The sequence below is a fragment of the Eretmochelys imbricata genome, chromosome 1 (genome assembly GCF_965152235.1).
Source record: "Eretmochelys imbricata isolate rEreImb1 chromosome 1, rEreImb1.hap1, whole genome shotgun sequence".
Taxonomy (NCBI): Eukaryota; Metazoa; Chordata; order Testudines; family Cheloniidae; genus Eretmochelys; species Eretmochelys imbricata.
Genome location: NC_135572.1, coordinates 261,383,233 through 261,396,849, shown reverse-complemented (window position 1 = coordinate 261,396,849; position 13,617 = coordinate 261,383,233). Strand labels below are relative to the sequence as shown.

At 41.9% G+C, this 13,617-nt stretch overlaps 1 protein-coding gene across 1 annotated transcript in view; it reads right to left on the bottom strand.

Annotated features, from left to right (window-relative positions):
• The window catches only part of RFX4 (regulatory factor X4), a 107,537-nt gene that overhangs the window by 81,003 nt on the left and 12,917 nt on the right, over positions 1 to 13,617 (bottom strand). The window contains exons 4-5 of the mRNA XM_077833337.1: positions 9,345 to 9,405; positions 3,344 to 3,467 (exon numbers count right to left, since the gene is read on the bottom strand). Coding sequence (XP_077689463.1) covers positions 3,344 to 3,467; positions 9,345 to 9,405 — 185 coding nt within the window. The remainder of the gene's footprint in view (positions 1 to 3,343; positions 3,468 to 9,344; positions 9,406 to 13,617) is intronic.

Sequence of the window (13,617 nt, the reverse complement as noted above, 5' to 3'; positions counted from 1 at the left end):
GATTAAGAGAGTGAGGAGCATATGGGGTCATGAAAGAAACAGAGGAAGGAAGCAGCTATGTGAGAGGACACTGGGGAAGAAAAGGGGAATGGAAAGGGGACAAGGCTGAAGTTATTGGTAACTTTATAGCAGTGGTTCTAAACCTACAGTATGAATCAATGCTCACCTGAGATTACTGACAGATCTGGGAATGGGTCAAACAGTTGGGAAGATTTTTTTAATTAAATGTTTGATTCACTGAGTCCTTTGTCCAAATAATGGGGTTTCCTGTATTTCTGCCTGAGGACTATTTCACAAGCTGAACACTCTCACAGTCAGAAAAAACTTTTCCTCACATGCCGCCCAAATTCCTTTTTCTTACTTGTACCCCATTGGTCCTAGTTAAATGCTTCCCTGTCCCCTCCCACTGGCTGCAAGTACCAATCTAACTAATACTGCTCCCTCCTTAGGGTGAAAGCCTGGTTCCATTGATGTCATTGGGAATTTTGCCATTGACTGCCCTGATTTCAGCCTCAGTCAAAGCCTGGCCTTCTTTAGTCATTGCTTAGATAAGTTATACAGGTAGAATTGCCAAGCGTGCCTAAGGCCTTGCCTTCGCTAGGAAAAAAAAGGGTGGGTTTTTTTACTACTTGTTACCAAACCCTTTTTCCTCGTGTGGATACACCTTAAGTGCCACTGAGGACTCTCTTAATCATCCCTCTTATAGTAATTCTGCTCCTCCAACTCCTTATCACGTCTCTTGCTCTTTTTTAAACTCTCTTTATTTTTGCCTCCATTGTACGTGTATTCCATTTAAAGGAGGTTTTAAAGGCATTTCTGAGCCGAAACCTTGAACCTCAAGTCTTGATCTACACCAAACATTCATAGGCAAGTCAGAGATCCCCCCAAAATGGCATTTATAAATGAAACCTTACGTGTTCTGGTGGTATCAGTGCTGGCATATTAATCGAGAAGAAACAGTTGACTCAGAGGTAGTGTGCTAGGGGTTTACTCATTGCACATGGGTAATTTTTAGTTCAGGACAGAGAGCTCTGTGCTTTAAAACAATCTATTGAAAAATAAAATAAATCAATCAAAAAGCAGGAGCCCTTATGTTTAACATTGCCCACAAAGTTCAAAGTTCAAAGATGAATCATAAATTCAGTGAGATCCACTCAAAGGAGAACTGTCCATAACTTCACGAACAGCTTTCACAGAACAACTAGCCTCTTTCTCTGGAATAGAGGACAGCTGCAGTGCACTGATGAGGGCAAATGTGTCTGGGTTTCTGTTCAGCCAGCTAAATATGGAAACCCCTCAGTTGGCACTACTCATTTGTGCCTGGAAGGACAGCCCCACTTCCAAGGCACTTATGGCGCACACACTTTAAAAATTACTGCTTTTTCAGCTGCCACGCCACAGCAGCGTAATTTGTCAGAGCTCTAGGGTGTGTCTACACTAAGGGAGAAATCGACGGCAGAGTCATTGATTGCATGGAGTGACTGTTGGCTTCACTGGTCTTTGTAACTGTTGTGTACCTCTGCACAGCAACAGCTGGGTTTGACAGAGCCATTTTGCTACGTTCAGCTTCCTACAGATAGCCTACTGCCTCACCACCATAGCTGTACCAGTGCACTCAGATTCCTGACGTACATATCCCTGTTGCTGGGAACATGGGTTTGGGGGTAATTTGCACACATGAAACACTGCATGATAGGATGCAGTGAGAAGGCTCATTTGTGTTGGCTCCTGTCTACAATGGAGAGAAACCGCTGGATCTGAGCTAAAGCCCTGACTCTAGTTTGGGTGTTGCAACCAGCTGGTAAAAATCTGCATTTGGGACAACTGCACCTGCTTTGCAAGTTCAAGATACTCCAACTAGTGCTTCAGGGAAGGGAAAGGGTTGAAATGCCTCTCCACCTAATGTAGACATGACGAGAGAGACCAGTGCACTTTGAGAGGTCACCAGTGTGGCGTAATGTTTCAGACAGGCAAACCATGTTTGTTTCCTGATTAAACAATTTAAAATTTTACAGCTTATGCGTCATTTACAGACATTTTTGTAAAGGCAACAAAGGTATAATAAAAATTTTACCTGTGTGCCAAATTTGTCAATCTGTAGGAAATTTGTAGCTAATTTCCATTGTTTCTAAATTAGTCATTGGAACAATATTAACCACTTAGTAGCAATGATATAGCAAATAGGATGAACGGAAGTTTGAATAAAAATAATTTTTCATTTACTATATCTAAACAGAACTTTAACACAAAGTCAACCTAACTGCTTAGGGCTTTATAGCAATTAATTCACCTAAAACATTGCCACACAATGCATTTTACTTGCCTTACTAAACTACTTAAATAAACATGAAATACAAAAGAAAACATTCCATTAAATGTTTTCTCCTCCTTTGGCTTCTGCATTAGGAAACATTTTTGATTCTGTAAATATATAGCACTACTATACAATTAATGTTGTAAACATTAAATGAGACTAGCTTCAATTGAAATTAGCTTCAGAAGGATGCTTGCAAACTTTTCAAAAATGGTTGGCAAATTTCAGCATGTTGTATCACAAAATACAAGATTTAAAGGTCCAGGGTGCTCTCTTGAATAACTAAATAAAGATTGACACAATCCTATTTTGCACTTAAGACACCCACCTATATGAAAATTCAAAAAGTAAGAACATCTGGTAATGTTCAGGGTTACAGGGAGCTCCTAAAAAGACAATGAAACTCGGTACTGAAATATACAACTAAGATTTATTGATCACATCTGTACTGTGGGTGAAATTCACTCACTCACAGAAGACCAGCACAAGACATATAATGAGCCTGGTTCTCCTCTCACTCATGTTAGTGTAAATCAGGAGTATCTTTACTGAAGTCAATGGGCATTCCAATATTTCTGCAGAATTAATGTGCACTTCTGTCCACACTAAGAGTTTTTATTACCTGAATTGTTGCTGTATAACTCTTAAAATTATTGTTATTGTTAAAGCAATATTAAGGAATAACAGAATTACTTACACTCTCTTGTATTTGGCTTCCATATTGCCAATGCCATACATGTCATTTTGAAGCAAAATGGTTGCCACGAACAGGCAGGTCATAAAAATCATCAATTTTTTAAAATGCATTTTCACTTTAACCATGATGAAAAGCGATCCTGACCTCCTGAGTGTTCAAAATGCTTCACATTTTTCTTGGAGTTTTAATACACACCATATTCCTTTGATGCATCACCACCTCTGACTTGAAGTGACAGTTTTCCTGAGGTTAGAGCCTTTATCCTTTAAAATATCAAAATCTCACTGGAGCAAGGTTAGGGAGCAAGGCTTCTCATTGCAGTTTAGACTCACCTTCCCAAAGCTGGCAGCGTTAACAGGCTGCGTGTCGTTTTTCTCACAGAAGTCCAAATAGTGCATGTAGAGAGCACTTCGAGGAATGCAAACGCCTTCTGCAATCTCATAGTTCTCCTCCAGCCTTAAAAAGCAAATACCAAACAAAGAAAACTGCAAATATGTTGGCTGCCCTGAATTATAAATAGTGTGCAAACCTGCACGTTTAAGTGACTTTCACTTTTCAGCTAACCTCTGTTTTATTGTTATCTCATCTTTCCAATTCACCTCCACCCCATTTGTCTGTATTGTCTACCTGTTGCATTCTATCTGATATATATATTGTGAGCTCCAGGGGCTTCTTTGTTACTTCTCTGTATCGTACCTAGCACACTGGAGCCCTGATCCTTGATTGAAATTCCTAGGTGCTATTTTAATAATTAATACTATTATATCATAAAACTTTTAAATCATATTGGGTTAAATGAATGAATGCACAATCACAGAATAAAGAAATCACTAAGTGGCAACATTCTGATGCACCCTGATGAGCATTCTGATGAGTCCAAGCCAGTGTCACCCTCAACATCCTGAAATATTTTAAATACTTTCACGTCTATCTGATTGCAAGATTCTTTACATAAAGTAAACAGGAGTGGCTAAAAATAAAATATTTGCATCAATGTAAGGATCTCCACAGATCAAGTTTTGTACAACAGTTTCTTACAGCTGCTGATGAACAACACAAGATAAGAAGAATCTACCAAGTGCTGAATGCAACATTAAGATATTGTTCTATTCTACCTCATAGAAAATAATAATTCCCCGCAATATATTTAATTTTACACACACACACGCTTTGCCTTTAAAACAGGAGACTCTCCATATAACTGAATAATTATAAATCTGTCTATTTGAGAACATGTTGCTTTGAAAATTATTTTCTGAATGCTGATCTTTCCCAAAGAATAGAGGCCCCCAGTTCAGGCAGGTACTTAAGCACATGCCTAATTTGAAACCCATGAGTAGTCCCACTGACTTCAATGCTCCTACTATACTATCTTGCTGAAGGAGGGTCAGAAAGGGTACACTCCATTATTTTGGTTAATTATATTGCTGGAATCAATATTTGCTCAGGAAACCTGGGTTTTAAAGCAAACATGGCCCTTTAAGTAGTTACCTGTAAAAGTTCAGATCTCCAAATAACCTGAGTTTCTCTGTTTCGCTGCCCTTGGCAGACCTTCCCTCCATGTCAGTTATTGTGACCATTTGTGACTGCAAACTATTTTAATAAGATATCTGGCTGGATGAATGGAATTGGTTTGTAAGGGCAACATCTATTCTTCCTTGGTTTCTACAGGAATATCATCACGGCATCGTTCCCCAAATTCATTGACCTTTAACAAGACCTCTTTTCAAAACCCAGTGAGTTCATTTCTATACTATAGCTGCTAATTGGCATGTCAGCTTCCCTGACCAAGACAGGACAGAAAGAAAAGCAGTTAATTATTTCTGTTCATATCTGATGAATTTTTCTTTTTCTCCCCTCTTTCACAGGGAGTCATTAGTCTGACACTGAAGAATGCTCCATTATACCTGGACTTTTTTTTTAAATGATCAAAAACCCCATTTTGCTCCACTTCTTTTATTTTCCTGCCTTTTATTTAACAACTTTATCATATTTTGAATTCAGCTTCATCCTACAGTATTGTGGAAAGATAATGAACTTAATCTTCTGCCTAATAAATCATTATCAGAAATATATGTGTGTCCTAATAAAGCAATCCAGTAGTTCACTATGAGAGCTTTTGTACCACTCATGGTATTGCAGTAAAAAAACCTAATGTGTCTATAGGAAAGACAATTTTATCTGCCCCTATTACTGTTCCCCTTTGTTACTTATACACTGCTAGATTAAAAGGGATTATTCTGCATCTGAGTAATGTTTGTAAGTGTTGATCATACAGACTTTTATTTTGAAATGAGAAGCAAAAGAATATGCCCAACTGTTGCAACGTAGCTACAATTAATTCTATATTTATTGATGGAATTACTATGCCAAGGAAGGCCTATTTCTTATCATCCTCTCTTTCCCCCTTTCCTAGTCCTTTTTACATTATTTTGCCACTTATGCCCGATGAGTAATTTATATCACCATTTGTCTCACTGCTGAATTTGGCCCAGACTTTCATGGCAGTTGCACATGTTTACACACTAGGCTGTCTCCAGCTGAATTTGGCCTTCTCTCTTTTACAATCATGCAAAGGCAGAGTCCAAGGCAATTGCAGGCAGAGCTGTCAAACAAACACATGAAACTAAAACTACTACGCATGTCTTGTCCCGTGTTTGTACAGCGCCTAGTACAGTGGGGTCCTAGTTCATGACTAGGGCTCCTAGGTGCTACTGCAATATGATGGTTAATCTGATGCTAACGTGTTAGGCTTTTTAGAACAGTGCAAAACGACATCTTCACACCATGAAAGCTTAGCACTTTACAGCACACTGGCCAAGATATTTGAGTGTCTGCTTGTATACAGTATAATCTATCCGGTAGCACAGCTTCTCCAGGTGAGACCAACAACATTCAAAGAGATAATACTAAGATAAACAAAAGGAAAAAACACCACATACTGTTGTGTGGCACAGCTGCTAAACTGTGAAGCTCTGGGGCGTCAATCAATATGCTAATTGAATTGTTTAATTTGACACCAGAAAAAAAGATATTTTAAAAACACAGAAGAAAGTTGCTGTGTGTATTTTGCTCTCCTCCCATATTTTTCAGTGGAATATTCAATAGAGGGAATTAAATGCTCTGCAAAAAGTCAAAAGGGAAAATGCATGCACTAGATAAACATGGGGGAACATAACGTAATGTGTAGGTAGCAGGAAGCAGATAGACTGCATGACGCAACAAGCCTTTTACATTTCTAAATTCTAGGATTCTCTGGCAAATGCTTCTGAACGGGCATTACTGTGCAGACTGCATTCCAGCAGAGTTCTATATCCCAGGAGTTTAGGGATTTACTAACCTTTGTGAATGAGGAAGCCTGAAAGTGTTTGGCTGAATATTGTTTCTAGTATTTGCATGTTTTCTTTTGAGAGCGGTATCACCGCCATGTGTTCCAATTCAATCTCACTTCTTGGCTACTATGTTATTTGCTCCTTTGGGGGGGGGGAAAGACTTCTAACTGGCACTACTACAAAATAAACAATGTCCTGCATTTGTGGCTGCTAAGTACTGTTGGCTATTTTATTTTAGATAGAGTGTCCTACATTGTATTGTTTACCTTGTACTGAGGTCAAGTAGACTGGGGGAATAATGCATAATAACAGGACACCTATGAATATTCACTCTTCACTTTTTAATTAATTCTGTTTGGCCACACTCACTCACCCTTTTCATTCACTGACCACAAACATCTGAGAGACTAAATTTCTTTGGCATAGATACTTGCAGAAAGTGATTTTCAGAGTCAAATTATACATCAGTTTAAATTTGCAAGTCTGAGCGAGTATTTGCATCAGAATTGTTCATGGGTTTCTCCCGTCAGAACACTGAATACTCACAGTAAGTTGCTCTGGATCGATCCATAGTCAAATAAAATGAAAAATTTCATTGAATAAACTTTAAACAACAGATGTGAGGAAACAGCAATCTGCTCATGAATATTCCACATGCAGGAAAAGAGGCAAATTCATTGGATAGATTATTCTTAGCAACGTATTCGTTCAGGTCTACAGTGAAGCATGTTGGAGGTAGACCACCAACCCAATTTTTATACTGGGATGGATAAATGAGAACCCCCAAATTTTGCAATTGGGTGCTCAAATTAGCATTTAGAAACCTAAAATGGGTATCTGAGTGCCTAAGTGACAATCTAAGGGTCCAAGTGCAAAATTGGGTACTCTTGTTTGAAAACTGGCTCTTTGCTTGATGTCCCTTTAAAGACATGAGTCTCAAGAGGCTGACACAACAAGGTAAGTATTCCAACATTTTGCTAAGTGAGATATTGTATGGCAATAATCCATTTGTTACCTGACATACTGAAAATTACTGATAGCTGAAGTAGAGTGGAGATAACAATAGCCCCTCAAGTTATTTGCTTTGGAAAGTATTAAAACAAGTCCGGGGACACTGATTTCCAACAGGGTACCTAGGGTCCAATCCAAAGTCCAATGACTGTTTCAGTTGACTTCAGATCACAATTCTAGAGCCCAATCCTATGAGATGCAGAGCACTTCCTGCAAGGCACTTTGTGTCCTCAACTCTCTCTGAAATAAAACTAACAAAAATAAAAAGACAACCAAAGTAGAAGACACAAGCTACAGAAATAGAGCTCAGAAGATTGTGTCATCGTAACACAAATGAAAATGCTGCAGTAAATAAGTGTGAACAGGTGGAACATCCCTCACTTATTCACAGTACAAGACACAATAATGCTCTAATGCATTCTCATCTACTTTCAACCTTGCCCCTCCTTGCCCCCTCCCTCCCTGCTCCACCACCTAATTTCTCCTCTCACTCCTTCCTGTCCTCCTTCTCCCTGGTGGGATTATGACATGTGAGGTGAATCACACAGTCAAACTCCAGCTGTTCTTTTTCCTCCTCTACCTTAAAGCATTTGGACCGCATCTAACTATTGTTGCCAGCTTCCTATTTGCACAAAACCCAACACCCTTGCCCCACCCCCTGCCCTGAGGCCCCACCCCTTCTCCAAGGCTCCACTCCCATTCACTCCATCCTCCCATCCCTCTGTCGCTCGCTCTCCCCCACCCTCACTCACTTGCTCATTTTCACCGGGCTGGGGCAGGGGGTTGGGGTGTGGGAGGGGGTGAGGGTGTTGGCTGGGGATGCAGGATCTGGGGTGAGGCTCGGGCCGAGGGTTTCGGGGTGCAGAAGGGAGCTCCAGGCTGGGGACGAAGGGTTTGGGGTGTGGCAGGGAGTATGGACTCTGGGCTGGGGGTCCAGGCTTCGGGGTGGGGCCAGAAATAAGGGGTTCAGAGTGCAGGAGGGGGACCTGGGCTGGGGCAGGGGGTGCAGGCTCTGCGGTGGGGCTGGAATGAGAGGTTTGTGGTACAGGAGGGAGCTCCAGGCTGGGGCCGTGGGATTTAGCGTGCAGGAGGGGGTTCCGAGTGGAGGAAGGGGGTTGGGGCACAGGAGGGAGTTCAGGGTGCAGGCACTGGGAGGGACTTTGAGTGCAGGAGGGGGCTCAGGGCTGGGCATTGGGGTGTAGAAGAGGTTTCAGGGTGTGGGTTCCGAGCAGCGCTCATCTCAGACGGCTCCCCGCAAGCAGTGACATGTCCTTTGGCTCCTAGGCGGAGCACAGCCAGGCGTCTCTACGCACTGCCTCCACCCACAGGCGCCGCCCCCACAGCTCCCATTGGCCGTGGTTCCTGGCCAATGGAAGCTGCGGAGCCATTGCTCTGGGCGGGGCAGTGCATGGAGCCCCCATGACCATCTCTCTGCCTCGAAGCTGAGGGACATGTCGCCGCTTCCGGGGAGCCACATGGAGCCAGGTAGGGAGCCTGCCAGCCTCGCGCCACCTGGACTTTTAACAGCCCAGTTAGTGGTGCTGACTGGAGCCACCAGGGTCCCTTTTTAACCAGGCATTCCCTACCGGACACCTGGCAACCCTACATCTAACAGGGATGGACATAAGCACCTGGTTGAGTGCTTTGCTGAATCAGGGTCTTGAAAACTGAAAAACCCTTGGCATTTATTTTTCTTTATCTTTTTAAAATTAAACAAAACAAACCAAAACCCTCATTGCTTAGGTGGCAAATACATCTGCCCAAAAGACTTATGCAAACTGGATCTGAACTTGCTTCGTGTACAAAAAGCATAATTAGGACAACAAGCAAGACACATTATCATATAGAGTGTAACTGCATAGAATGCCCACATGCAGTGAAAACACTATTGCTTTGTGAGGTTTCTCAGACCTACAATCTTTTTACTTGGGGACAGAGCATGAAAATGATAAGGAATTATCAAAGGGGTTTTTAAAAAAAGGAGTCTTACCATTGCAGAGTAGCTGGAGTTGAGTGTGGTTTGGATGCTCTGTTATTTTCTTTTTCCTCATCTATTGAGAAATAAAAAATGGTATGTCATTTCATTGGGAATTGCTCAGGCATTTGTGAGCTGATAAGGAACCATCTATTCAAAGAATTCTGTCAGACTTCACAGCCTTCCAAAAATAGAGACTAAACTCTGGAAATGTGTAAAACGGTCCCCCTAGACTAGTTCACATACATGCTGCCAAAACTATGCATATTTTGCTTGCAGCAGGCCCTGACCATTAGAGAGGAATTGTGTATAGGGGTTATTGTTATGTCATATGTAACAAACCCCCCATCCCAACGTGGTCATAAGAAGAGTCAGAATCTGGGACCTTCAGCACCACAGCACACAACCACTCGAGCTAATGGAGCAACTATTCCTCAAGTCCCATTAATTCTTATAACAGTTAAAAAATAAATTTAAAATAATTCCTGGGCAAATGTGACTTGCAAGGCTGTACATACTCAGGGGTGTTAGATGGTATCAGAATCCCCCTCAGAAGGGATGTTTAAGTAATGTACAGTACATCTCTGCTGTCACCAGAACCCCCAGATGTATTGATATCGAGGTTCATCATTTCCTAGTTTGTAACAGTACATGGACCATAGATCAGACAGCACATCTCCTCAATATGCAGGATTGACTACAGAATATTCACAATTTAACCCAGCCCTTGAGTCATGTCTGAAGGCCATCACATGCAGTAATGGTCAATTTCTCTGCGCTGTTTCCATAATATATTTTGGTTTTTATGGGACAGGGTTATTAGCCCTGTGCCTAACCCCCAACCTGGAGGACCAGGGTGTCTGTTTTGTCTGGTCCCTCCCGCACAGACCAATCCAGCCTGGTTGAACCTGCCAGGAGCAAAAAGCCCCCCTCCCCGGCACAGACTCTGGAAATCATCAAAATACCTCACCAAAACCAAACTCAAGATTTATCAGAGCTGTGTACTTTCAACCTTGCTTTAGAGTGCAGAATGCAGGGGAATGACAAAGTATATGTCCAAACTATCTTCATTCCATACAACCTGTCTCAGAAAAATCCTCCGAATCTTTTGGCCCAGAACAATCTCAAACCGAGACCTATTCACACACTGCAGCCAAGCAGATATGAGCACCATCATTACCAGGAGGTGCTGGAGATGGATTGGCCATGTGCTTCTGATGGAAACCGATTCCACCACCAGAATAGCAATAAGACGGAGATCTGAAGGCAGGCGAAAACAAGGCTGCCTGAAAATGACATGGCAAAGAGCTGTGGAAGTTGAGCTGAAAAACCTGGGGCACGCCTGGGGAACCATTGAAAGACTTGTCAGAAACACACAGGAATGGAGGAGCTTCATTGCTGCCCTAAATGCCAGAGGCATAATGGATACTAACTAACTATTGAGTCATGCCAGAATGCTCTCGAATGCCTTTTTGGCACTTTCTGGGGGAGCCAGAATGGCACCTAGTGGTAGTTCCTGATCTTATTGGGTACTTCTTGAGGACTGCATTCACCCCCTGTGTTAGCCAGCCTATTTGCTAGAACTTTGGCCCCCACCATTCTGCCATGTGTTGCTACACAGCTTAATTTTATACATCTTCCACACTTCTCCTGGCTAGTCCTCCTAGCTCCCCCACACTCATTTGGGGAAATGGTGGTGTAGATCTTCTTAATATAATACTTCCTCAGCCCTGTCAACTCCTAATGTTCAAAACCCATGAGTCAGAGACCAAAACAAAACCAACAACAAACCAACAAATATTTGCCCCCAGGTTTCTGAATCATGAAGTGCCACATTTTCCAGGTTCTTGCTGTACCACAAGGGCTAGAAATTTGGATTTTTTAAAAAACCTGAAAGTGGAGAGCCTCCCATAATCACAGGACTCCAGAAGTTGGGAATTAAAATAAAACACCAGATACCTCAATACTTGAGATAAAAAAATCACAATCACAAAAACTGGCAATATTGCTTCCTCTCCTTTCTTACATGCTTTGATGAGCAGTGAAATAATTAACAATGATGCCATTTAAAGTATCACCATCCCAGTTTGCACCCACTTAAATGAATGGCTCAGCTCACATCTTAGAGCTATTGTTTCTGACTCTCTGCAAACTCCTACATTCCTTCAGTTACACTCACTTCACCTTTTGAAGGTTTTCTTTGCAATCATCATAGTAGGAGACCAACATTTTTTCAAATGAAAGCAGAAACTGTAGACTCTCTCGTGCCCTTCCTCCTACTCAGCTAAGCCAGGCGGGTTCAGAAAACACGCGGGGAAACACTACTCTACTTAACAGTGCCCAGCACTTAGGCCAAAATTTTCAAAAGTGATTTTTGAATGTTTTGAGTGTTGAACTTAAAACTTCCTTAAAAGGGACTGATTTAGGTTATATTAAAGGAATGTTCTCACTTGAAAATTAGGAAACGTCAGATTTATGCTCATCTGTGCAACCTTAATTCTGTCCCCTTGTGCATAGGCATATTATACAGTCTTTAATTACATTACCACATACTGCTTTTTTCCACAGGACACCTGCCTCATTCCGCACACAGGACAGCTGCACAAGTTTAAATACAGTTTTTAAAAAGGTAATTTCACGGGGCTTATTTGAAAAGGAAAAGGGTGAAAACAAAACCTGTTATGTGCAACTGTAACAACTCTCTCACCGGGGGAGTCTGCCCTGAGGGACTCTCTCTCTCTCTGTCCTGGAAGTTGACGAGGTCCAGCCCCTTGAGGTGCCCCTGGGGGACGGGGAGCAAACATGCTGCTGGGTCTCAGGGGGCACCCAGCTGGTTTCTGCCCAATATGGTGCTCGCAGAGGGGTTACGCACCACACCCAGGGAGGGAAGGGAAGGGGAGCCCAACCTAGTTTTCCCCCATGACAGCCGCTCTGGAATCTCCCAGACGTTCCCAGGACACAGTCTGCTGCAGCTTTGACATGGGCAGCGTGAGGTCAGCCTCAGGGCAGGTCTACACTACTAAGTTAGGTTAGCTTAACCGACATCGTTCAGGTTTGCAAAAAATTTCACATCCCATTCAATGTCATTAAATCAACCTAAACCCCACGTAAACACCAATAGGTTGATGGAAAAATTCTTCTGTTGAGCTAGCTACTGCCCCTCAGGAAGGTGGATTTACTATAGTGACTGAAGGACCCTTCCATCGCTGTTATAAATGTCTACACCACAGTGGCATATAGCAACACAGTTGCAGTGCTGCTGTAGCATTTCAGTGTAGACAGACCCTTAGAATTGAGTATGTGTGTGGTTATTCCAGCAGGCTGCCAACATTTGCCTGAGGGAAAATGAATGAGAGAAGGGAAATGGCCATTTTTAGCAGTTTATATCTCAGCAAAATGTAAACAGAATTTTGTGAGACAAAGAGACACTTCTGTAGCTGGAGGGCAACCCTCCCGTTGAACATTAAAAATGTTCTGCAAACAATAGAGATCAGAGAGTTTGCAGAGAACAGATCACAAGAATCTTTCATAATGGAAAGTGTTTGGCAACCCAAGTACAGATATCACTACCAGTCCCCCTACAATATGGCACTATCTAGCTTTTTTGCACACCAATGTCTTTTCCAATGCTGCTGATTTTTAAGACATAAAATCTATAAACACATGCATAAAGGTGGCCTCAGTTATTATTTCAGAGCCATGCACAAGAGGCCAGAATTTGTCCCTAAGCCTCCTCTTCCTGTTATGTTCAGGGTTATTCTCCCCAGATGTAAGGTCAAACATTAACTTAGTACTTTCTATTCTATTGTCTAATTTATTAACAAAGATGGTAAACAAAATGGGAACAAGTATCTGACCCGTGAAACCCAGTGGATGCTATTCCCTCCACAGACTTCAACTTTTAAATGTATTCTTTCTGTTTTGTTCAATGGACTATCTTTTAGATGCTTATTATATTTTCATCTATGCCAGCTTGGTTTAATTTTCCCTTAGGATATCACGTGGAACTGTATGAAATATCTTACCAATATCTAAATTATACAGCAGTATAGTCACTACCCCCATCCATTTAGTTGCTGTGTTTTCATGTAAGGAACTATGAGCAGGTGCCTTATCCAATCTGATAGCAAGCACAATTTATACACTATAAATAGTCCAAACTCATTCCTCCAATGCACTTAATTTTATTAACACCAGAAATTAATGATAAGATCACAAACCCCAGGTAAAACCTTCTCCTAAGGTTGTCTGTTCCTGGGTTCCTCCTTTCAGACTTTGCAGCCCACAC